This window comes from Oncorhynchus nerka, linkage group LG8 (genome assembly GCF_034236695.1).
Source record: "Oncorhynchus nerka isolate Pitt River linkage group LG8, Oner_Uvic_2.0, whole genome shotgun sequence".
NCBI lineage: Eukaryota > Metazoa > Chordata > Actinopteri > Salmoniformes > Salmonidae > Oncorhynchus > Oncorhynchus nerka.
This window is the reverse complement of record NC_088403.1, coordinates 2,584,313-2,608,319: the sequence shown is the minus strand read 5'-3', so window position 1 is coordinate 2,608,319 and position 24,007 is coordinate 2,584,313. Positions and strand designations below refer to the sequence as shown.

General features: G+C 48.2%; 1 protein-coding gene across 1 annotated transcript in view; it reads right to left on the bottom strand.

Annotated features, from left to right (window-relative positions):
• LOC135573013 (TBC1 domain family member 30-like) overlaps nucleotides 1-21,321 on the bottom strand; it is a 131,717-nt gene extending 110,396 nt beyond the window's left edge. The window contains exons 1-2 of the mRNA XM_065022067.1: nucleotides 19,719-21,321; nucleotides 9,308-9,472 (exon numbers count right to left, since the gene is read on the bottom strand). Of these exons, the coding sequence (XP_064878139.1) occupies nucleotides 9,308-9,472; nucleotides 19,719-20,235 (682 nt within the window). The 5' untranslated portion in view covers nucleotides 20,236-21,321. The remainder of the gene's footprint in view (nucleotides 1-9,307; nucleotides 9,473-19,718) is intronic.
• Between the last annotated feature and the right edge of the window lie 2,686 nt (nucleotides 21,322-24,007).

Genomic DNA, 24,007 nt, shown 5'->3' with positions numbered 1-24,007 from the left:
GATCCCTCTTACTACTTTACCTCCATGGTAGGTGCATGTTGATCAAACAGAGAAGGACATTTAGAAAAGTGAGCTGTAAGAATGGAGTAACCAGATGTACAGATCCTGCACTTGCCTGTCTACAGTTCCACATCTACTGTAGATCATGGAGCCCTGCTGGAAAGGACTGTGTGAAAACAACCTATCCAAGCAGAGGTAGATCCCCGTCTGGGTGGGCACTGGGCATGGTGCTGAGACGTGGAACATGCTAGTCTACTCAGCTCTCTGGGGGAAACACCCATACCCCACTTCCTGGTTAATACGAGCAAACCTGCACAGCCAACATCCATCCACCCTGAAGACAATGACATCACCAACTGAAGGGGGGGGCAAACATCCATCCACCCTGAAGACAATGACATCACCAACTGAAGGAGGGGGGGCAAACATCCATCCACCCTGAAGACAATGACATCACCAACTGAAGGGGGGCAAACATCCATCCACCCTGAAGACAATGACATCAACTGAAGGGGGGGCAAACATCCATCCACCCTGAAGACAATGACATCACCAACTGAAGGGGGGCAAACATCCATCCACCCTGAAGACAATGACATCACCAACTGAAGGGGGGCAAACATCCATCCACCCTGAAGACAATGACATCACCAACTGAAGGGGGGCAAACATCCATCCACCCTGAAGACAATGACATCACCAACTGAAGGGGAGGCAAACATCCATCCACCCTGAAGACAATGACATCACCAACTGAAGGGGGGCAAACATCCATCCACCCTGAAGACAATGACATCACCAACTGAAGGGGGGCAAACATCCATCCACCCTGAAGACAATGACATCACCAACTGAAGGGGGGCAAACATCCATCCACCCTGAAGACAATGACATCACCAACTGAAGGGGGGCAAACATCCATCCACCCTGAAGACAATGACATCACCAACTGAAGGGGGGGCAAACATCCATCCACCCTGAAGACAATGACATCACCAACTGAAGGGGGGGCAAACATCCATCCACCCTGAAGACAATGACATCACCAACTGAAGGGGGGGCAAACATCCATCCACCCTGAAGACAATGACATCACCAACTGAAGGGGGGGCAAACATCCATCCACCCTGAAGACAATGACATCACCAACTGAAGGGGGGCAAACATCCATCCACCCTGAAGACAATGACATCACCAACTGAAGGGGGGGCAAACATCCATCCACCCTGAAGACAATGACATCACCAACTGAAGGGGGCAAACATCCATCCACCCTGAAGACAATGACATCACCAACTGAAGGGGGGCAAACATCCATCCACCCTGAAGACAATGACATCACCAACTGAAGGGGGGGCAAACATCCATCCACCCTGAAGACAATGACATCACCAACTGAAGGGGGGCCATCCATCCACCCTGAAGACAATGACATCACCAACTGAAGGGGGGCAAACATCCATCCACCCTGAAGACAATGACATCACCAACTGAAGGGGGGGGCAAACATCCATCCACCCTGAAGACAATGACATCACCAACTGAAGGGGGGGGCAAACATCCATCCACCCTGAAGACAATGACATCACCAACTGAAGGGGGGGGGGCAAACATCCATCCACCCTGAAGACAATGACATCACCAACTGAAGGGGGGGGAGGCAAACATCCATCCACCCTGAAGACAATGACATCACCAACTGAAGGGGGGGGCAAACATCCATCCACCCTGAAGACAATGACATCACCAACTGAAGGGGGGGGCAAACATCCATCCACCCTGAAGACAATGACATCACCAACTGAAGGGGGGCAAACATCCATCCACCCTGAAGACAATGACATCACCAACTGAAGGGGGGCAAACATCCATCCACCCTGAAGACAATGACATCACCAACTGAAGGGGGGGGGAACATCCATCCTCCCTGAAGACAATGACATCACCAACTTGGGGTGTTACAGCATTAATCCTCCCATTTAAGACATCACCAACTGAAGGGGGGAAAACATCCATCCACCTTTTACATAATCACCAACTGAAAGCATTCATCCATCCACCCTGAAGACAATGACATCACCAACTGAAGGGGGCAAACATCCATCCACCCTGAAGACAATGACATCACCAACTGAAGGGGGGCAAACATCCATCCACCCTGAAGACAATGACATCACCAACTGAGTCACATCCATCCACCCTGAAGACAATGACATCACCAACTGAAGGGGGGGCAAACATCCACACCCTGAAGACAATGACATCACCAACTGAAGGGGGGCCATCCATCCACCCTGAAGACAATGACATCACCAACTGTGGGGGGGTAAATCCTCACCCTGAAGACAATTCATCACCAACTGTGGGGGAGGGTAAATCCATCCACCCTGAAGACAATGACATCACCAACTGAAGGGGAGGCAAACATCCATCCACCCTGAAGACAATGACATCACCAACTGAAGGGGGGCAAACATCCATCCACCCTGAAATCAATGACATCACCAACTGTGGGGGGGGCAAACATCCATCCACCCTGAAGACAATCATACAGCTGTGGGTCAATGGGCAAAATCCATCAAAGACCATCACCAACTGTGGGGGGGTAACATCCATCCACCCTGAAGACAATGACATCACCAACTGAAGGGGGGGGGAGCATCCATCCACCCTGTGGGTCACCAACTGAAGGGGGGTACATCCATCCACCCTGAAGAGCTCATCACCAACTGGGGGCAAACATCCATCCACCCTGAAGACAATCTCACATCACCAGCTGTGGGGGGCAAAATCCATCCACCCTGAAGACAATGACATCACCAACTAAGGAGGGGTAAATCCATCAGAAGACAGCTGTGGGACATTATGGGTAAACTGAAGAGCTTCCATACACCCTGAAGTCAATGTACATGAAGGGGGGTAAATCTCAGCTCCCTGAGTGACATGGGTAAATCTCAAACATTCCACCCTGAAGTCAATACATAAACTCAAAGCAAACATCCATCCACCCTGTGGGTCAACTACATAAACATCAGAGCTCCAGCTGAAGTCATGTCACCATGAAGGGGGGCAAACATTCAGAGACAATGACTCACAGCTGAAGGAGGGGGAACATCATCCACCCTGAAGACAATTCATCACCAACTGTGGGGGCAAAATCATCCAAAGAGCAATACATACAGCTGTGGGTCGGGGGTAAATCCATCCACCCTGAGACAATGACATCACCAGCTGGGGGGGCAAACATCCATCCAAAGACAATGACATCACCAGCTGAAGGGGGTGGCAAACATTCATCCACCCTGAAGACAATGGGTCACCATGGGTAAATCTCAAAGAGCAATTCCTCACAACTGTGGGGTTATGGCAAAATCCATCCTTTGAAGCAATGACATACAGCTGTGGGGTTATGGGTAAATCTCCACCCTGAAGAGCTTCCTACAGCTGTGGGGGTTATGGGTAAATCCTCAGAGCAATCTACAGCTGTGGGTCGTTATGGGTAAATCTCAAAGAGCTTCCTACAGCTGTGGGTCGTTATGGGTAAATCTCAGAGCTCTACAGCTGTGGGTCGTCCACCCTGGGTAAATCTCAGAGCTCTACAGCTGTGGGTCGTTATGGGTAAATCTCAGAGCTCTACAGCTGTGGGTCGTTATGGGTAAATCTCAAAGAGCTTCCTACAGCTGTGGGTCATCTTGTTATGGGTAAATCTCAGAGCTCTACAGCTGTGAAAACGTTTTACATTTTAAATCTCATAAGATTCACACCCTACAGCTGTGGGTCGTTATGGGTAAATCTCAGAGCTCTACAGCTGTGGGTATTATGGGTAAATCTCAAAGAGCTTCCTACAGCTGAGTCAGTACATATGGGTAAATCTCAGAGCTCTACAGCTGTGGGTCGTTATGAGGTAAATCTCAAAGAGCTTCCTACAGCTGTGGGTCGTTATGGGTAAATCTCAGAGCTCTACAGCTGTGGGTCGTTATGGGTAAATCTCAAAGAGCTTCCTACAGCTGTGGGTCGTTATGGGTAAATCTCAAAGAGCTTCCTACAGCTGTGGGTCGTTATGGGTAAATCTCAAAGAGCTTCTACAGCTGTGGGTCGTTATGGGTAAATCTCAGAGCTCTACAGCTGTGGGTCGTTATGGGTAAATCTCAGAGCTCTACAGCTGTGGGTCGTTATGGGTAAATCTCAGAGCTCTACAGCTGTGGGTCGTTATGGGTAAATCTCAGAGCTCTACAGCTGTGGGTCGTTATGGGTAAATCTCAAAGAGCTTCCTACAGCTGTGGGTCGTTATGGGTAAATCTCAGAGCTCTACAGCTGTGGGTCGTTATGGGTAAATCTCAAAGAGCTTCCTACAGCTGTGGGTCGTTATGGGTAAATCTCAGAGCTCTACAGCTGTGGGTCGTTATGGGTAAATCTCAAAGAGCTTCCTACAGCTGTGGGTCGTTATGGGTAAATCTCAGAGCTCTACAGCTGTGGGTCGTTATGGGTAAATCTCAGAGCTCTACAGCTGTGGGTCGTTATGGGTAAATCTCAAAGAGCTTCCTACAGCTGTGGGTCGTTATGGGTAAATCTCAGAGCTCTACAGCTGTGGGTCGTTATGGGTAAATCTCAGAGCTCTACAGCTGTGGGTCGTTATGGGTAAATCTCAGAGCTTCCTACAGCTGTGGGTCGTTATGGGTAAATCTCAGAGCTCTACAGCTGTGGGTCGTTATGGGTAAATCTCAAAGAGCTTCCTACAGCTGTGGGTCGTTATGGGTAAATCTCAGAGCTCTACAGCTGTGGGTCGTTATGGGTAAATCTCAAAGAGCTTCCTACAGCTGTGGGTCGTTATGGGTAAATCTCAGAGAGCTTCCTACAGCTGTGGGTCGTTATGGGTAAATCTCAGAGCTCTACAGCTGTGGGTCGTTATGGGTAAATCTCAGAGCTCTACAGCTGTGGGTCGTTATGGGTAAATCTCAGAGCTCTACAGCTGTGGGTCGTTATGGGTAAATCTCAGAGCTCTACAGCTGTGGGTGGTTATGGGTAAATCTCATAGCTCTACAGCTGGATTATACAACATTTGAAAACTTTTTTTTTTTTTATGTTCAAACTCAAGTTGGTTGTTGATCATTGTTAGACAGCCATTTTCAAGTCTTGCTATAGATCTTCAAGCAGATTGAAGTCAGAACGTAACTAGGCCCCTCAGGAACATTCAATGTCTAATTGGTAAGCAACTCCAGTGTAGATCTGAGCTTGTTTCAGGTTATTGTCCAACTGAAAAGGTGAATTTATCTCCCAGTGTCTGGTGGAAAGCAGAGATGAGGAAGTCATTAAAAAAAAACATGTTAAACACCATTATTGTCCATGCAACTTATTTTGTGACTTGTTAAGCAAATGTTTACTCCTGAACATATTAGGCTTTTCATAACGGGATCGAATACTTATGACAAGACATTTAAGCTTTTCATTAAGTAATTTGTAAAAATGTCAAAAAGCATAATCCCGCTGACATTATGGCGTATTGTTTGTTGTTAGGCGACAATGCGGCTGCGCACTTCCTCTTGGACTGCTGGATTAACGCCATGCTGCACGCAGAGACGCAAGAGACGGAAATTCACTCCATTAGTTTGCAGATCAACCCGTTTTTCTGTGATCAAATCAACATAATAAAAAATCAGGCCATTTTCAATGAAACAAACCAAAACAAATGTAACTTCGCTAGATTGAATCTGTGATGTTGTTGTAGGCAGAGCCAGAGCGCAACTCTATTGGTGGGAGTTGTCCACCAGCGGTCTTCCCATCACCAGCGAGTGAATGCGCTATTCAGACCAGTGCACTATTGTCGATATTCTTTGCTAGTTAGCGAGTTATTAGCCCAAGTATAGATATGAGCAAGTATGAGCAATGGGGAGTTTCTGCTTCCAAAGCACAACACGTGTCGGCTACATTTCAAGCAGTCTGAAAAGACCGTCGACGTAAACAAGCCGTATGTCTTAAAGGGGCAGTGTTGTATTTTGAGACAGGCTTGAATATGCTATTTTTACCTTTATTTAACTAGGCAAGTCAGTTAAGAACAAATTCTTATTTTCAATGACGGCCTAGGAACAGTGGGTTAACTGCCTGTTCAGGGGCAGAACGACAGATTTGTACCTTGTCAGCTCGGGGGTTTGAACTTTCAACCTTCCGGTTACTAGTCCAATGCTCGAATCACTTGGCTACCCACAATGTGGTCTACTTATTACTGCATGGTAATAACAATACATTTAATTTTGTAACGTGGTTTCTCGCGTCATACAACACAATCCAATGTACAGACCCATGGTGTAAAAGATCAAGTCAAATCTATCATTAATGTCAAGCCCTTCAATGTAGGCCTGAATTGAACACCACATATAGACTACTGTAGGCCATAGAAATCAGAAGCTATTGCCATGTGAAAATGTTATGGGATTTGTTCCGTTGGTTTTGTTGGTAGGACTACATTATGCTCAAATAGCCACATTAGCCTATTGGCTACTGTCTAAAACTAAGGGCACAGCCTATTGGCTCCTGAAACTGTAAGGGCACAGCCTATTGGCTACTGTCTAAATGGTAAGGGTACAGCCTATTGGCTACTGAAACTGTAAGGGCACAGCCTATTGGCTACTGTCTAAAACTGTAAGGGCACAGCCTACTGGCTACTGTCTAAAACTGTAAGGGCACAGCCTATTGGCTACTGTCTAAAACTGTAAGGGCACAGCCTATTGGCTACTGTCTGAAACTGTAAGGGTACAGCCTATTGGCTACTGTCTAAAACTGTAAGGGTACAGCCTATTGGCTACTGAAACTGTCAGGGTACAGCCTATTGGCTACTGAAACTGTAAGGGCACAGCCTATTGGCTCCTGAAACTGTAAGGGCACAGCCTATTGGCTACTGTCTAAATGGTAAGGGTACAGCCTATTGGCTACTGAAACTGTAAGGGCACAGCCTATTGGCTACTGTCTAAAACTGTAAGGGCACAGCCTACTGGCTACTGTCTAAAACTGTAAGGGCACAGCCTATTGGCTACTGTCTAAAACTGTAAGGGCACAGCCTATTGGCTACTGTCTGAAACTGTAAGGGTACAGCCTATTGGCTACTGTCTAAAACTGTAAGGGTACAGCCTATTGGCTACTGAAACTGTCAGGGTACAGCCTATTGGCTACTGAAACTGTAAGGGCACAGCCTATTGGCTACTGAAACTGTAAGGGCACAGCCTATTGGCTACTGTCTAAACTGTAAGGGTACAGCCTATTGGCTACTGAAACTGTTAGGGCACAGCCTATTGGCTACTGAAACTGTAAGGGCACAGCCTATTGGCTACTGAAACTGTAAGGGCACAGCCTATTGGCTACTGAAACTGTAAGGGCACAGCCCATTGGCTACTGAAACTGTAAGGGCACAGCCTATTGGCTACTGTCTAACACTGTGAACGTGCACCGGAAGTTGCACAACTTTCTCAATGTTCAAGTTTCCACTCACAAGACCTCAAATGTGCTCATTGCCCCCCAAAAATATATAAATATAGATATAAATAAATATCCACACCGCCTGGAGGCCCTGGGCACACCGCCTGGAGGCCCTGGGCACACCGCCTGGAGGCCCTGGGCACACCGCCTGGAGGCCCTGGGCACACCGCCTGGAGGCCCTGGGCACACCGCCTGGAGGCCCTGGGCACACCGCCTGGAGGCCCTGGGCACACCGCCTGGAGGCCCTGGGCACACCGCCTGGAGGCCCTGGGCACACCGCCTGGAGGGTGTGGTCAGGGTAATATAGGGAATACGACACTACACAGGGAATAGGAGCACGACACTACACAGGGAATAGGGAGCACTACACTACACAGGGAATAGGGAGCACGACACTACACAGGGAATAGGAGCACGACACTACACAGGGAATAGGGAGCACGACACTACACAGGGAATAGGGAGCATGACACTACACAGGGAATAGGAGCACGACACTACACAGGGAACAGGGAGCATGACACTACACAGGGAATAGGACACTACACAGGAAATAGGGAGCACGACACTACACAGGGAATAGGGAGCACGACACTACACAGGGAATAGGGAGCACTACACTACACAGGGAATAGGGAGCACTACACTACACAGGGAGCACGACACTACACAGGAAATAGGGAGCACGACACTACACAGGGAATAGGGAGCACGACACTACACAGGGAATAGGGAGCACGACACCACACAGGGAATAGGGAGCACGACACCACACAGGGAATAGGGAGCACGACACTACACAGGGAATAGGGAGCACGACACTACACAGGGAACAGGGAGCACGACACCACACAGGGAACAGGGAGCACGACACCACACAGGGAACAGGGAGCACGACACTACACAGGGAATAGGGAGCACGACACTACACAGGGAATAGGGAGCACGACACTACACAGGGAATAGGGAGCACGACACTACACAGGGAATAGGGAGCACGACACTACACAGGGAATAGGGAGCACTACACTACACAGGGATCACGACACTACACAGGGAGCACGACACTACACAGGGAGCACGACACTACACAGGGAGCACGACACTACACAGGGAGCACGACACTACACAGGGAGCACGACACTACACAGGGAGCACGACACTACACAGGGAGCACGACACTACACAGGGAATAGGGAGCACTACACTACACAGGGAATAGGGAGCACGACACTACACAGGGAATAGGGATCACGACACTACACAGGGAATAGGGATCACGACACTACACAGGGAATAGGGAGCACGACACTACACAGGGAATAGGGAGCACGACACTACACAGGGAATAGGGAGCACGACACTACACAGGGAATAGGGAGCACTACACTACACAGGGAGCACGACACTACACAGGGAGCACGACACTACACAGGGAATAGGGAGCACGACACTACACAGGAAATAGGGAGCACGACACTACACAGGGATCACGACACTACACAGGGAGCACGACACTACACAGGGAATAGGGAGCACAACACTACACAGGGAATAGGGAGCACAACACTACACAGGGAATAGGGAGCACGACACTACACAGGAAATAGGGAGCACGACACTACACAGGAAATAGGGAGCACGACACTACACAGGGAGCACTACACTACACAGGGAGCACTACACTACACAGGGAGCACTACACTACACAGGGAGCACTACACTACACAGGGAGCACGACACTACACAGGGAGCACTACACTACACAGGGAATAGGGAGCACGACACTACACAGGGAATAGGGAGCACGACTACACAGGGCGCCACCACGTCTCCTTACTTCTCTTCTGGGACACGGCCTGCAGACAGGCGGTGATGATGTCATAGTTCTTCTGGAGCTTGTGACTGAGGCGGTCCCTCCTCTTCAGCTGGCGCAGCAGCTTGGCTGACTGGAGACCGGTCCTGTAGCGTACCTCTCCTATGATACAGCTCAACTCTTCTGGTGCTGAAACACAATATAGATATATAGATCAGCTTGGCTGACTGGAGACCGGTCCTGTAGCGTACCTCTCCTCTGATACAGCTCAACTCTTCTGGTGCTGAAACACAATATAGATATATAGATCAGCTTGGCTGACTGGAGACCGGTCCTGTAGCGTACCTCTCCTATGATACAGCTCAACTCTTCTGGTGCTGAAACACAATATAGATATATAGAGCAGCTTGGCTGACTGGAGACCGGTCCTGTAGCGTACCTCTCCTATGATACAGCTCAACTCTTCTGGTGCTGAAACACAATATAGATATATAGATATATAGAGCAGCTTGGCTGACTGGAGACCGGTCCTGTAGCGTACCTCTCCTATGATACAGCTCAACTCTTCTGGTGCTGAAACACAATATAGATATATAGATATATAGAGCAGCTTGGCTGACTGGAGACCGGTCCTGTAGCGTACCTCTCCTATGATACAGCTCAACTCTTCTGGTGCTGAAACACAATATAGATATAGATATATAGAGCAGCTTGGCTGACTGGAGACCGGTCCTGTAGCGTACCTCTCCTATGATACAGCTCAACTCTTCTGGTGCTGTAACACAATATAGATATATAGATATATAGAGCAGCTTGGCTGACTGGAGACCGGTCCTGTAGCGTACCTCTCCTATGATACAGCTCAACTTCTGGTGCTGAAACACAATATAGATATATAGATCAGCTTGGCTGACTGGAGACCGGTCCTGTAGCGTACCTCTCCTATGATACAGCTCAACTCTTCTGGTGCTGAAACACAATATAGATATATAGAGCAGCTTGGCTGACTGGAGACCGGTCCTGTAGCGTACCTCTCCTATGATACAGCTCAACTCTTCTGGTGCTGAAACACAATATAGATATATAGATATATAGAGCAGCTTGGCTGACTGGAGACCGGTCCTGTAGCGTACCTCTCCTATGATACAGCTCAACTCTTCTGGTGCTGAAACACAATATAGATATATAGATATATAGAGCAGCTTGGCTGACTGGAGACCGGTCCTGTAGCGTACCTCTCCTATGATACAGCTCAACTCTTCTGGTGCTGAAACACAATATAGATATATAGATATATAGAGCAGCTTGGCTGACTGGAGACCGGTCCTGTAGCGTACCTCTCCTATGATACAGCTCAACTCTTCTGGTGCTGTAACACAATATAGATATATAGATATATAGAGCAGCTTGGCTGACTGGAGACCGGTCCTGTAGCGTACCTCTCCTATGATACAGCTCAACTCTTCTGGTGCTGAAACACAATATAGATATATAGATCAGCTTGGCTGACTGGAGACCGGTCCTGTAGCGTACCTCTCCTCTGATACAGCTCAACTCTTCTGGTGCTGAAACACAATATAGATATATAGATATATAGAGCAGCTTGGCTGACTGGAGACCGGTCCTGTAGCGTACCTCTCCTATGATACAGCTCAACTCTTCTGGTGCTGAAACACAATATAGATATATAGATATATAGAGCAGCTTGGCTGACTGGAGACCGGTCCTGTAGCGTACCTCTCCTATGATACAGCTCAACTCTTCTGGTGCTGAAACACAATATAGATATATAGATATATAGAGCAGCTTGGCTGACTGGAGACCGGTCCTGTAGCGTACCTCTCCTATGATACAGCTCAACTCTTCTGGTGCTGTAACACAATATAGATATATAGATATATAGAGCAGCTTGGCTGACTGGAGACCGGTCCTGTAGCGTACCTCTCCTATGATACAGCTCAACTCTTCTGGTGCTGAAACACAATATAGATATATAGATATATAGAGCAGCTTGGCTGACTGGAGACCGGTCCTGTAGCGTACCTCTCCTATGATACAGCTCAACTCTTCTGGTGCTGAAACACAATATAGATATATAGATCAGCTTGGCTGACTGGAGACCGGTCCTGTAGTGTACCTCTCCTATGATACAGCTCAACTCTTCTGGTGCTGAAACACAATATAGATATATAGATATATAGAGCAGCTTGGCTGACTGGAGACCGGTCCTGTAGCGTACCTCTCCTATGATACAGCTCAACTCTTCTGGTGCTGAAACACAATATAGATATATAGATATATAGAGCAGCTTGGCTGACTGGAGACCGGTCCTGTAGCGTACCTCTCCTATGATACAGCTCAACTTCTGGTGCTGAAACACAATATAGATATATAGATCAGCTTGGCTGACTGGAGACCGGTCCTGTAGCGTACCTCTCCTCTGATACAGCTCAACTCTTCTGGTGCTGAAACACAATATAGATATATAAATATATAGAGCAGCTTGGCTGACTGGAGACCGGTCCTGTAGCGTACCTCTCCTATGATACAGCTCAACTCTTCTGGTGCTGAAACACAATATAGATATATAGATCAGCTTGGCTGACTGGAGACCGGTCCTGTAGCGTACCTCTCCTCTGATACAGCTCAACTCTTCTGGTGCTGAAACACAATATAGATATATAAATATATAGAGCAGCTTGGCTGACTGGAGACCGGTCCTGTAGCGTACCTCTCCTATGATACAGCTCAACTCTTCTGGTGCTGAAACACAATATAGATATATAGAGCAGCTTGGCTGACTGGAGACCGGTCCTGTAGCGTACCTCTCCTATGATACAGCTCAACTCTTCTGGTGCTGAAACACAATATAGATATATAGATATATAGAGCAGCTTGGCTGACTGGAGACCGGTCCTGTAGCGTACCTCTCCTATGATACAGCTCAACTCTTCTGGTGCTGAAACACAATATAGATATATAGATATATAGAGCAGCTTGGCTGACTGGAGACCGGTCCTGTAGCGTACCTCTCCTATGATACAGCTCAACTCTTCTGGTGCTGAAACACAATATAGATATATAGATATATAGAGCAGCTTGGCTGACTGGAGACCGGTCCTGTAGTGTACCTCTCCTATGATACAGCTCAACTCTTCTGGTGCTGAAACACAATATAGATATATAGATCAGCTTGGCTGACTGGAGACCGGTCCTGTAGCGTACCTCTCCTATGATACAGCTCAACTCTTCTGGTGCTGAAACACAATATAGATATATAGATATATAGAGCAGCTTGGCTGACTGGAGACCGGTCCTGTAGCGTACCTCTCCTCTGATACAGCTCAACTCTTCTGGTGCTGAAACACAATATAGATATATAGATCAGCTTGGCTGACTGGAGACCGGTCCTGTAGCGTACCTCCCCTATGATACAGCTCAACTCTTCTGGTGCTGAAACACAATATAGATATATAGATATATAGAGCAGCTTGGCTGACTGGAGATACCTCTCCTCTGATACAGCTCAACTCTTCTGGTGCTGAAACACAATATAGATATATAGATCAGCTTGGCTGACTGGAGACCGGTCCTGTAGCGTACCTCTCCTCTGATACAGCTCAACTCTTCTGGTGCTGAAACACAATATAGATATATAGATATATAGATCAGCTTGGCTGACTGGAGACCGGTCCTGTAGCGTACCTCTCCTATGATACAGCTCAACTCTTCTGGTGCTGAAACACAATGTAGATATATAGATATATAGAGCAGCTTGGCTGACTGGAGACCGGTCCTGTAGCGTACCTCTCCTATGATACAGCTCAACTCTTCTGGTGCTGAAACACAATATAGATATATAGATATATAGAGCAGCTTGGCTGACTGGAGACCGGTCCTGTAGTGTACCTCTCCTATGATACAGCTCAACTCTTCTGGTGCTGAAACACAATATAGATATATAGATCAGCTTGGCTGACTGGAGACCGGTCCTGTAGCGTACCTCTCCTATGATACAGCTCAACTCTTCTGGTGCTGAAACACAATATAGATATATAGATATATAGAGCAGCTTGGCTGACTGGAGACCGGTCCTGTAGCGTACCTCTCCTCTGATACAGCTCAACTCTTCTGGTGCTGAAACACAATATAGATATATAGATCAGCTTGGCTGACTGGAGACCGGTCCTGTAGCGTACCTCCCCTATGATACAGCTCAACTCTTCTGGTGCTGAAACACAATATAGATATATAGATATATAGAGCAGCTTGGCTGACTGGAGACCGGTCCTGTAGCGTACCTCTCCTCTGATACAGCTCAACTCTTCTGGTGCTGAAACACAATATAGATATATAGATCAGCTTGGCTGACTGGAGACCGGTCCTGTAGCGTACCTCTCCTCTGATACAGCTCAACTCTTCTGGTGCTGAAACACAATATAGATATATAGATATATAGATCAGCTTGGCTGACTGGAGACCGGTCCTGTAGCGTACCTCTCCTATGATACAGCTCAACTCTTCTGGTGCTGAAACACAATGTAGATATATAGATCAGCTTGGCTGACTGGAGACCGGTCCTGTAGTGTACCTCTCCTATGATACAGCTCAACTCTTCTGGTGCTGAAACACAATATAGATATATAGAGCAGCTTGGCTGACTGGAGACCGGTCCTGTAGCGTACCTCTCCTATGATACAGCTCAACTCTTCTGGTGCTGAAACACAATATAGATATATAGATATATAGATCAGCTTGGCTGACTGGAGTTCTCTCCTATGATACAGCTCAACTCTTCTGGTGCTGAAACACAATATAGATATATAGATATATAGATCAGCTTGGCTGACTGGAGACCGGTCCTGTAGCGTACCTCACCTATGATACAGCTCAACTCTTCTGGTGCTGAAACACAATATAGATATATAGATATATAGAGCAGCTTGGCTGACTGGAGACCGGTCCTGTAGCGTACCTCTCCTATGATACAGCTCAACTCTTCTGGTGCTGAAACACAATATAGATATATAGAGCAGCTTGGCTGACTGGAGACCGGTCCTGTAGCGTACCTCTCCTATGATACAGCTCAACTCTTCTGGTGCTGAAACACAATATAGATATATAGAGCAGCTTGGCTGACTGGAGACTGGTCCAGTACCTCCCCTATGATACAGCTCAACTCTTCTGGTGCTGAAACACAATATAGATATATAGATATATAGAGCAGCTTGGCTGACTGGAGACCGGTCCTGTAGCGTACCTCTCCTATGATACAGCTCAACTCTTCTGGTGCTGAAACACAATATAGATATATAGATATATAGAGCAGCTTGGCTGACTGGAGACCGGTCCTGTAGTGTACCTCTCCTCTGATACAGCTCAACTCTTCTGGTGCTGAAACACAATATAGATATATAGATATATAGATCAGCTTGGCTGACTGGAGACCGGTCCTGTAGCGTACCTCTCCTATGATACAGCTCAACTCTTCTGGTGCTGAAACACAATATAGATATATAGAGCAGCTTGGCTGACTGGAGACCGGTCCTGTAGCGTACCTCTCCTATGATACAGCTCAACTCTTCTGGTGCTGAAACACAATATAGATATATAGATATATAGAGCAGCTTGGCTGACTGGAGACCGGTCCTGTAGCGTACCTCTCCTCTGATACAGCTCAACTCTTCTGGTGCTGAAACACAATATAGATATATAGATCAGCTTGGCTGACTGGAGGGTCCTTTACCTCTCCTATGATACAGCTCAACTCTTCTGGTGCTGAAACACAATATAGATATATAGATATATAGAGCAGCTTGGCTGACTGGAGACCTGTCCTGTAGCTGGAACACTATAGATACTGTATATCAGCTCCTCATAGTAGTAATAATAATCAGGCTGTCATGTATTTATTATGGATCCCCATTACTTCCTGCCAAGACAGCAGCTACTCTTCCTGGGGTTTATTATGGATCCCCATTAGTTCCTGTCAAGGCAGCAGCTACTCTTCCTGGGGTTTATTATGGATCCCCATTACTTCCTGTCAAGGCAGCAGCTACACTTCCTGGGGTTTATTATGGATCCCCATTACTTCCTGCCAAGGCAGCAGCTACTCTTCCTGGGGTTTATTATGGATCCCCATTACTTCCTGCCAAGGCAGCAGCTACTCTTCCTGGGGTTTATTATGGATCCCCATTAGTTCCTGTCAATACAGCAGCTACACTTCCTGGGGTTTATTATGGATCCCCATTAGTTCCTGTCAAGGCAGCAGCTACACTTCCTGGGGTTTATTAGGGATCCCCATTAGTTCCTGCCAAAGCAGCAGCTACTCTTCCTGGGGTTTATTATGGATCCTCATTAGTTCCTGCCAAGACAGCAGCTACTCTTCCTGGGGTTTATTATGGATCCCCATTAGTTCCTGCCAAGGCAGCAGCTACTCTTTCTGGGGTTTATTATGGATCCCCATTAGTTCCTGCCAAGGCAGCAGCTACTCTTCCTGGGGTTTATTATGGATCCCCATTAGTTCCTGCCAAGGCAGCAGCTACTCTTCCTGGGGTTTATTATGGATCCCCATTAGGTCCTGCCAAGGCAGCAGCTACTCTTCCTGGGGTTTATTATGGATCCCCAGCAGCTACTCTTCCTGAGGTTTATTATGGATCCCCATTAGTTCCTGTCAAGGCAGCAGCTACTCTTCCTGGGGTTTATTATGGATCCCCATTAGCTGTCGAGGGCAGCTACTCTTCCTGGGGTTTATTATGGATCCCCATTAGCTTCCTGCCGAGGCAGCAGCTACTCTTCCTGGGGTTTATTATGGATCCCCATTAGTTCCTGCCAAGGCAGCAGCTACTCTTCCTGGGGTTTATTATGGATCCCCATTAGTTCCTGCCAAGGCAGCAGCTACTCTTCCTGGGGTTTATTATGGATCCCCATTAGTTCCTGCCAAGACAGCAGCTACTCTTCCTGGGGTTTATTATGGATCCCCATTAGCTGCCAAGGCAGACGCTTCCCCCCCCACTTATGGATCCCCATTAGTTCCTGTCGAGGCAGCAGCTACCCCCCACTGTACCCTAGAGCTGGACTCCCCCACTGTATCCTAGAGCTGGACTCCCCCCACTGTACCCTAGAGCTGGACTCCCCCCACTGTATCCTAGAGCTGGACTCCCCCCACTGTACCCTAGAGCTGGACTCCCCCCACTGTATCCTAGAGCTGGACTCCCCCCACTGTACCCTAGAGCTGGACTCCCCCACTGTATCCTAGAGCTGGACTCCCCCCCCCACTGTACCCTAGAGCTGGACTCCCCCCACTGTACCCTAGAGCTGGATCCCCCCACTGTACCCTAGAGCTGGACTCCCCCCACTGTACCCTAGAGCTGGACTCCCCCCCACTGTACCCTAGAGCTGGACTCCCCCCACTGTACCCTAGAGCTGGACTCCCCCCACTGTACCCTAGAGCTGGACTCCCCCCCACTGTACCCTAGAGCTGGACTCCCCCACCATACCCTAGAGCTGGACTCCCCCCACTGTACCCTAGAGCTGGACCCCCCCCACTGTACCCTAGAGCTGGACCCCCCCCCCACTGTACCCTAGAGCTGGACCCCCCCACTGTACCCTAGAGCTGGACTTACACCCCCCCCCACTGTACCCTAGAGCTGGACCCCCCACTGTACCCTAGAGCTGGACTCCCCCCCCACTGTACCCTAGAGCTGGACTTACACCCCCCACTGTACCCTAGAGCTGGACTCCCCCCCACTGTACCCTAGAGCTGGACTTACACCCCCCACTGTACCCTAGAGCTGGACCCCCCATACCCTAGAGCTGGACTCCCCCCACTGTATCCTAGAGCTGGACTTCCCCCATACCCTAGAGCTGGACTCCCCCCCCCATACCCTAGAGCTGGACTCCCCCCACTGTATCCCAGAGCTGGACTCTCCCCCACTGTATCCTAGAGCTGGACTCCCCCCACTGTATCCCAGAGCTGGACTCCCCCCACTGTACCCTAGAGCTGGACTCCCCACCCCCCCCACCCTAGAGCTGGACTCCCCCACCCCACTGTATCCTAGAGCTGGACCCCCACTGTATCCTAGAGCTGGACTCCCCCACTGTATCCTAGAGCTGGACTCCCCCCACTGTATCCTAGAGCTGGACTCCCCCACTGTATCCTAGAGCTGGACTCCCCCCACTGTATCCTAGAGCTGGACTCCCCACCACTGTATCCTAGAGCTGGACTCCCCACCACTGTATCCTAGAGCTGGACTCCCCACCACTGTATCCTAGAGCTGGACTCCCCCCACTGTACCCTAGAGCTGGACTCCCCCACTGTATCCCTAGAGCTGGACTCCCCCCCCCACCCTAGAGCTGGACTCCCCACCACTGTATCCTAGAGCTGGACTCCCCACCACTGTATCCTAGAGCTGGACTCCCCACCACTGTATCCTAGAGCTGGACTCCCCCCCACTGTACCCTAGAGCTGGACTCCCCCCACTGTATCCTAGAGCTGGACTCCCCCCACTGTACCCTAGAGCTGGACTCCCCCCCACTGTATCCTAGAGCTGGACTCCCCCACTGTACCCTAGAGCTGGACTCCCCCCACTGTATCCTAGAGCTGGACTCCCCCCCACTGTACCCTAGAGCTGGACTCCCCCCACTGTACCCTAGAGCTGGACTCCCCCACTGTACCCTAGAGCTGGACTCCCCCCCCCACTGTACCCTAGAGCTGGACTCCCCCCCATACCCTAGAGCTGGACTCCCCCCCCCACCATACCCTAGAGCTGGACTCCCCCCACCATACCCTAGAGCTGGACCCCCCCCACTGTACCCTAGAGCTTGACCCCCCACTGTACCCTAGAGCTGGACCCCCCCCCACTGTACCCTAGAGCTGGACCCCCCCACTGTACCCTAGAGCTGGACTTACACCCCCCCACTGTACCCTAGAGCTGGACCCCCCACTGTACCCTAGAGCTGGACTCCCCCCCACTGTACCCTAGAGCTGGACCCCCCACTGTACCCTAGAGCTGGACTTACACCCCCCCACTGTACCCTAGAGCTGACTCCCCCACTGACCCTCCCCCCCACTGTACCCTAGAGCTGGACCCCCCCCATACCCTAGAGCTGGACTCCCCCCCCACTGTATCCTAGAGCTGGACCCCCCATACCCTAGAGCTGGACTCCCCCCCATACCCTAGAGCTGGACTCCCCCCACTGTATCCCAGAGCTGGACTCCCCCCCACTGTATCCTAGAGCTGGACTCCCCCCACTGTATCCCAGAGCTGGACCCCCCCACTGTACCCTAGAGCTGGACTCCCCACCCCCCACCCTAGAGCTGGACTCCCCCACCCCACTGTATCCTAGAGCTGGACTCCCCCCACTGTATCCTAGAGCTGGACTCCCCCCACTGTATCCTAGAGCTGGACTCCCCCCACTGTATCCTAGAGCTGGACTCCCCCACTGTATCCTAGAGCTGGACTCCCCCCACTGTATCCTAGAGCTGGACTCCCCCCACTGTATCCTAGAGCTGGACTCCCCACCACTGTATCCTAGAGCTGGACTCCCCACCACTGTATCCTAGAGCTGGACTCCCCACCACTGTATCCTAGAGCTGGACTCCCCCCACTGTACCCTAGAGCTGGACTCCCCCACTGTATCCCTAGAGCTGACCCCCCACACCCTAGAGCTGGACTCCCCACCACTGTATCCTAGAGCTGGACTCCCCACCACTGTATCCTAGAGCTGGACTCCCCACCACTGTATCCTAGAGCTGGACTCCCCCACTGTACCCTAGAGCTGGACTCCCCCACTGTATCCCTAGAGCTGGACTCCCCCCACTGTATCCCTAGAGCTGGACTCCCCCCACTGTACCCTAGAGCTGGACTCCCCCACTGTATCCCTAGAGCTGGACCCACCGTTCCTAGACCAGTTAACCCACCGTTCCTAGACCACTGTTCCTAGACCAGTTAACCCACCGTTCCTAGACCAGTTAACCCACCGTTCCTAGACCAGTTAACCCACCGTTCCTAGACCAGTTAACCCACCGTTCCTAGACCAGTTAACCCACCGTTCCTAGACCAGTTAACCCACCGTTCCTAGACCAGTTAACCCACTGTTCCTAGACCAGTTAACCCACTGTTCCTAGACCAGTTAACCCACTGTTCCTAGACCAGTTAACCCACCGTTCCTAGACCAGTTAACCCACCGTTCCTAGACCAGTTAACCCACCGTTCCTAGACCAGTTAACCCACCGTTCCTAGACCAGTTAACCCACCGTTCCTAGACCAGTTAACCCACCGTTCCTAGACCAGTTAACCCACCGTTCCTAGACCAGTTAACCCACTGTTCCTAGACCAGTTAACCCACGTCATTGTAAATAAGAATTTGTTCTTAACTGACTTGCCTCGTTAAATTAAAAAAAAGGTATAAAAATTAAATTAAACTCACTCACCTTTCTGAGACAGGTAGTTGACCTGGTGTCTCCTGGTGTGTTTCTCCTGTAGTTCCTGGAGGAAGGTGGATCCAGTATTACTGCGGCAGAACAGCTCAGAGCTGGACGCCTCGGTACTGCTATCCGGGCTGTCAACACTGAGCCGAGCGCTGCTGTAGGTGTCATAGAGCTCCACCAACAGACAGTCCACTATGGAGGAGCGGGGGGCTCGGAGATCCTGACCCTGGAGGTCGCCAAGGGTCACACTTTCACCGGCTCCAGACCCCAGGCCGTTCTGGGGATACAGACTCGGGGATGATGTTTCTCTCGGTCTCTTTGAGACAGAGTCTGTGTTGTTGTGGCCTGAAGAGGAACGAGATCTAGGTCCGGTCCACTGCTGAAACGCCGAGAAGCCGTCTAAGAATGACGCACCTGTACCTGAGTTGATGAACACTCCGCTCTCCCCCTCCGAGCAGATGTCGCCGTCGCATATGTCTATTTCTAAAAGTTCCGCCACGTTCTCAGCCTGGGACGACATTACAACACGCTGTCCCGTTCGCTACTGTTATTCTTGTGCTTGTCAAGTTGCCATCTCTCCAAACATGAACGTTTCATGGGAACAGGTGCAACTACTTTCTTAATTCAACACTCGTCTTCAAGAGGAAGTGAGTTCCGGGTGCATTCCATTCCACTACACAGGAGGCAGGGCTGTGACCGGGAGCTATTAGTTTCCTTCCTGAAAGTTCGCAATCTGCCGCCCCTCCGGAGTGAATAGTCCAGCCCACTGGAAACTTCTTCTGTCCATGCTATCCGATATATTTGGGACGTGCCTCCCATTGAATTTGATGGTTAAATGGTTAGGTAGGGGGTTAAGGTTAGGGACGTCCCAAGGGTTTCGAAAAGCACTGATCAACTTTATTCAGCCGCAACCGTCACAGTTCCCCAGCGCTGCGGCGCTCCTCCACATCGACACCTCCTGACCACTCAGAGAGGAGCCGAACTGACCGGTCATCTCAGCAGAGCGGTGACAATGTAGAATTACAGCGCAGATAATAACCGTCCATTGATGAGGATTTAGAGGATTCTTAAAGCCTAGTCCTCATGTTACAATCAAGTAATAAATATGGCAGTAAGATAATATCAAACTGTTTTCTCCCTCGTTTATAGTCCTGTGATATAGACAACTGTTTAAACTGTATATTTCCGTTACTATAGCCATGTTTTCATCCAATTGGAGATAGATTTTCACGTGAATATTCAACATTCTGGATTATGAAATGATGCGTTTTTCCCTCCACCAGTGCGAGTAGGCTAGTCTACATGATGAGATTATTATGGATAATAGCGAGAATATTTTGTATTTGTCAATCGGCAGTGAAGCATTGATCATCATGTCACCAGAATGAGAGCAGAATGAGTATATGTGTCGGAAAAGAGCATCAAGCTCATCACCACGACTTTCACCACCCTGTGAAGTTGATCATATAATTCATTTCACCTGTAGCCTGATAAACCGCGCCGTTTCCCGAGTCGTAGTGCGAGACAACATGTCATCGCGTCGCTCCAAGTTTACTTTGATACAGTATGACGGTTATTATATCAATATGTTAACTTTCAGGCGTTTCCACCGCCATTTCTCACGTCATATATTTTACCATCACAAAACGATTCCACCATGTTGAACGAACAAATTATCTGTCAACATGTGTACAATTGAACCGAAACTTCCCGTTTTCATCACAGCTGTCATTATGTTATTTTTTAAAATATGCTATGACTTTACTCGCATAAAAAAAAGGTAGATGGAAACGTGGATTGTGACACAAAAATATTGAACTATATACAGTCCAAATAAAGTCAATTTTATAGGAATACCTCAATGTAGGTTATAAAATAGACCTATCAACAAGATCCAATGAAACATTTATTTTTGCATTAACATGTTTTTTAAATGCAAAAAGTACATGGGGGAAACACTAGAGTATATATAAAGAATATATAAAGGACATAGGCTAGGGGCGGGGCTAGGGGCGGGGCGGGGGGCGGGGCTAGAATCAACATCCTGTTGAAACAAGGCTCCTATAGTTCTATTGTTGTTGAATGGACCAACATGACATAAGGAATAGATACAACATCCTGTTGAAACAAGGCTCCTATAGTTCTATTGTTGTTGAATGGACCAACATGAGGTATAGAATCAACATCCTGTTGAAACAAGGCTCCTATAGTTCTATTGTTGTTGAATGGACCAACATGAGGTATAGAATCAACATCCTGTTGAAACAAGGCTCCTATAGTTCTATTGTTGTTGAATGGACCAACATGACATGAGGTATAGAATCAACATCCTGTTGAAACAAGGTTCCTATAGCTCTATTGTTGTTGAATGGACCAACATGAGGTATAGAATCAACATCCTGTTGAAACAAGGTTCCTATAGTTCTATTGTTGTTGAATGGACCAACATGACATGAGGTATAGAATCAACATCCTGTTGAAACAAGCCTCCTATAGTTATATTGTTGTTGAATGGACCAACATGACATGAGGTATAGAATCAACATCCTGTTGAAAAAAGCCTCCTATAGTTCTATTGTTGTTGAATGGACCAACATGAGGTATAGAATCAACATCCTGTTGAAACAAGGTTCCTATAGTTCTATTGTTGTTGAATGGACCAACATGACATGAGGTATAGAATCAACATCCTGTTGAAACAAGGCTCCTATAGCTCTATTGTTGTTGAATGGACCAACATGAGGTATAGAATCAACATCCTGTTGAAACAAGGTTCCTATAGTTCTATTGTTGTTGAATGGACCAACATGACATGAGATATAGAATCAACATCCTGTTGAAACAAGGTTCCTATAGTTCTATTGTTGTTGAATGGACCAACATGAGGTATAGAATCAACATCCTGTTGAAACAAGGTTCCTATAGCTCTATTGTTGTTGAATGGACCAACATGACATGAGGTATAGAATCAACATCCTGTTGAAACAAGGTTCCTATAGTTCTATTGTTGTTGAATGGACCAACATGAGGTATAGAATCAACATCCTGTTGAAACAGGGCTCCTATAGTTCTATTGTTGTTGAATGGACCAACATGAGGTATAGAATCAACATCCTGTTGAAACAAGGTTCCTATAGCTCTATTGTTGTTGAATGGACCAACATGACATGAGATATAGAATCAACATCCTGTTGAAACAAGGTTCCTATAGCTCTATTGTTGTTGAATGGACCAACATGATATGAGGTATAGAATCAACATCCTGTTGAAACAAGGTTCCTATAGTTCTATTGTTGTTGAATGGACCAACATGAGGTATAGAATCAACATCCTGTTGAAACAAGGTTCCTATAGCTCTATTGTTGTTGAATGGACCAACATGACATGAGGTATAGAATCAACATCCTGTTGAAACAGGGTTCCTATAGTTCTATTGTTGTTGAATGGACCAACATGAGGTATAGAATCAACATCCTGTTGAAACAAGGCTCCTATAGTTCTATTGTTGTTGAATGGACCAACATGAGGTATAGAATCAACATCCTGTTGAAACAAGGTTCCTATAGCTCTATTGTTGTTGAATGGACCAACATGACATGAGGTATAGAATCTACATCCTGTTGAAACAAGGTTCCTATAGTTCTATTGTTGTTGAATGGACCAACATGACATGAGGTATAGAATCAACATCCTGTTGAAACAAGGTTCCTATAGCTCTATTGTTGTTGAATGGACCAACATGACATGAGGTATAGAATCAACATCCTGTTGAAACAAGGCTCCTATAGTTCTATTGTTGTTGAATGGACCAACATGAGGTATAGAATCAACATCCTGTTGAAACAAGGTTCCTATAGTTCTATTGTTGTTGAATGGACCAACATGAGGTATAGAATCAACATCCTGTTGAAACAAGGTTCCTATAGCTCTATTGTTGTTGAATGGACCAACATGACATGAGGTATAGAATCAACATCCTGTTGAAACAAGGCTCCTATAGTTCTATTGTTGTTGAATGGACCAACATGAGGTATAGAATCAACATCCTGTTGAAACAAGGTTCCTTGTTGCATCAGAGACGCTGACTCGGTCTCAACCTTTAAGTCTTTACTGAAGACTCATCTCTTCAGTGGGTCATATGATTGAGTGTAGTCCGGCCCAGGAGTGGGAAGGTGAACGGAAAGGCTCTGGAGCAACGAACCGCCCTTGCTGTCTCTGCCTGGCCGGTTCCCCTCTTTCCACTGGGATTCTCTGCCTCTAACCCTATTACAGGGGCTGAGTCACTGGCTTGC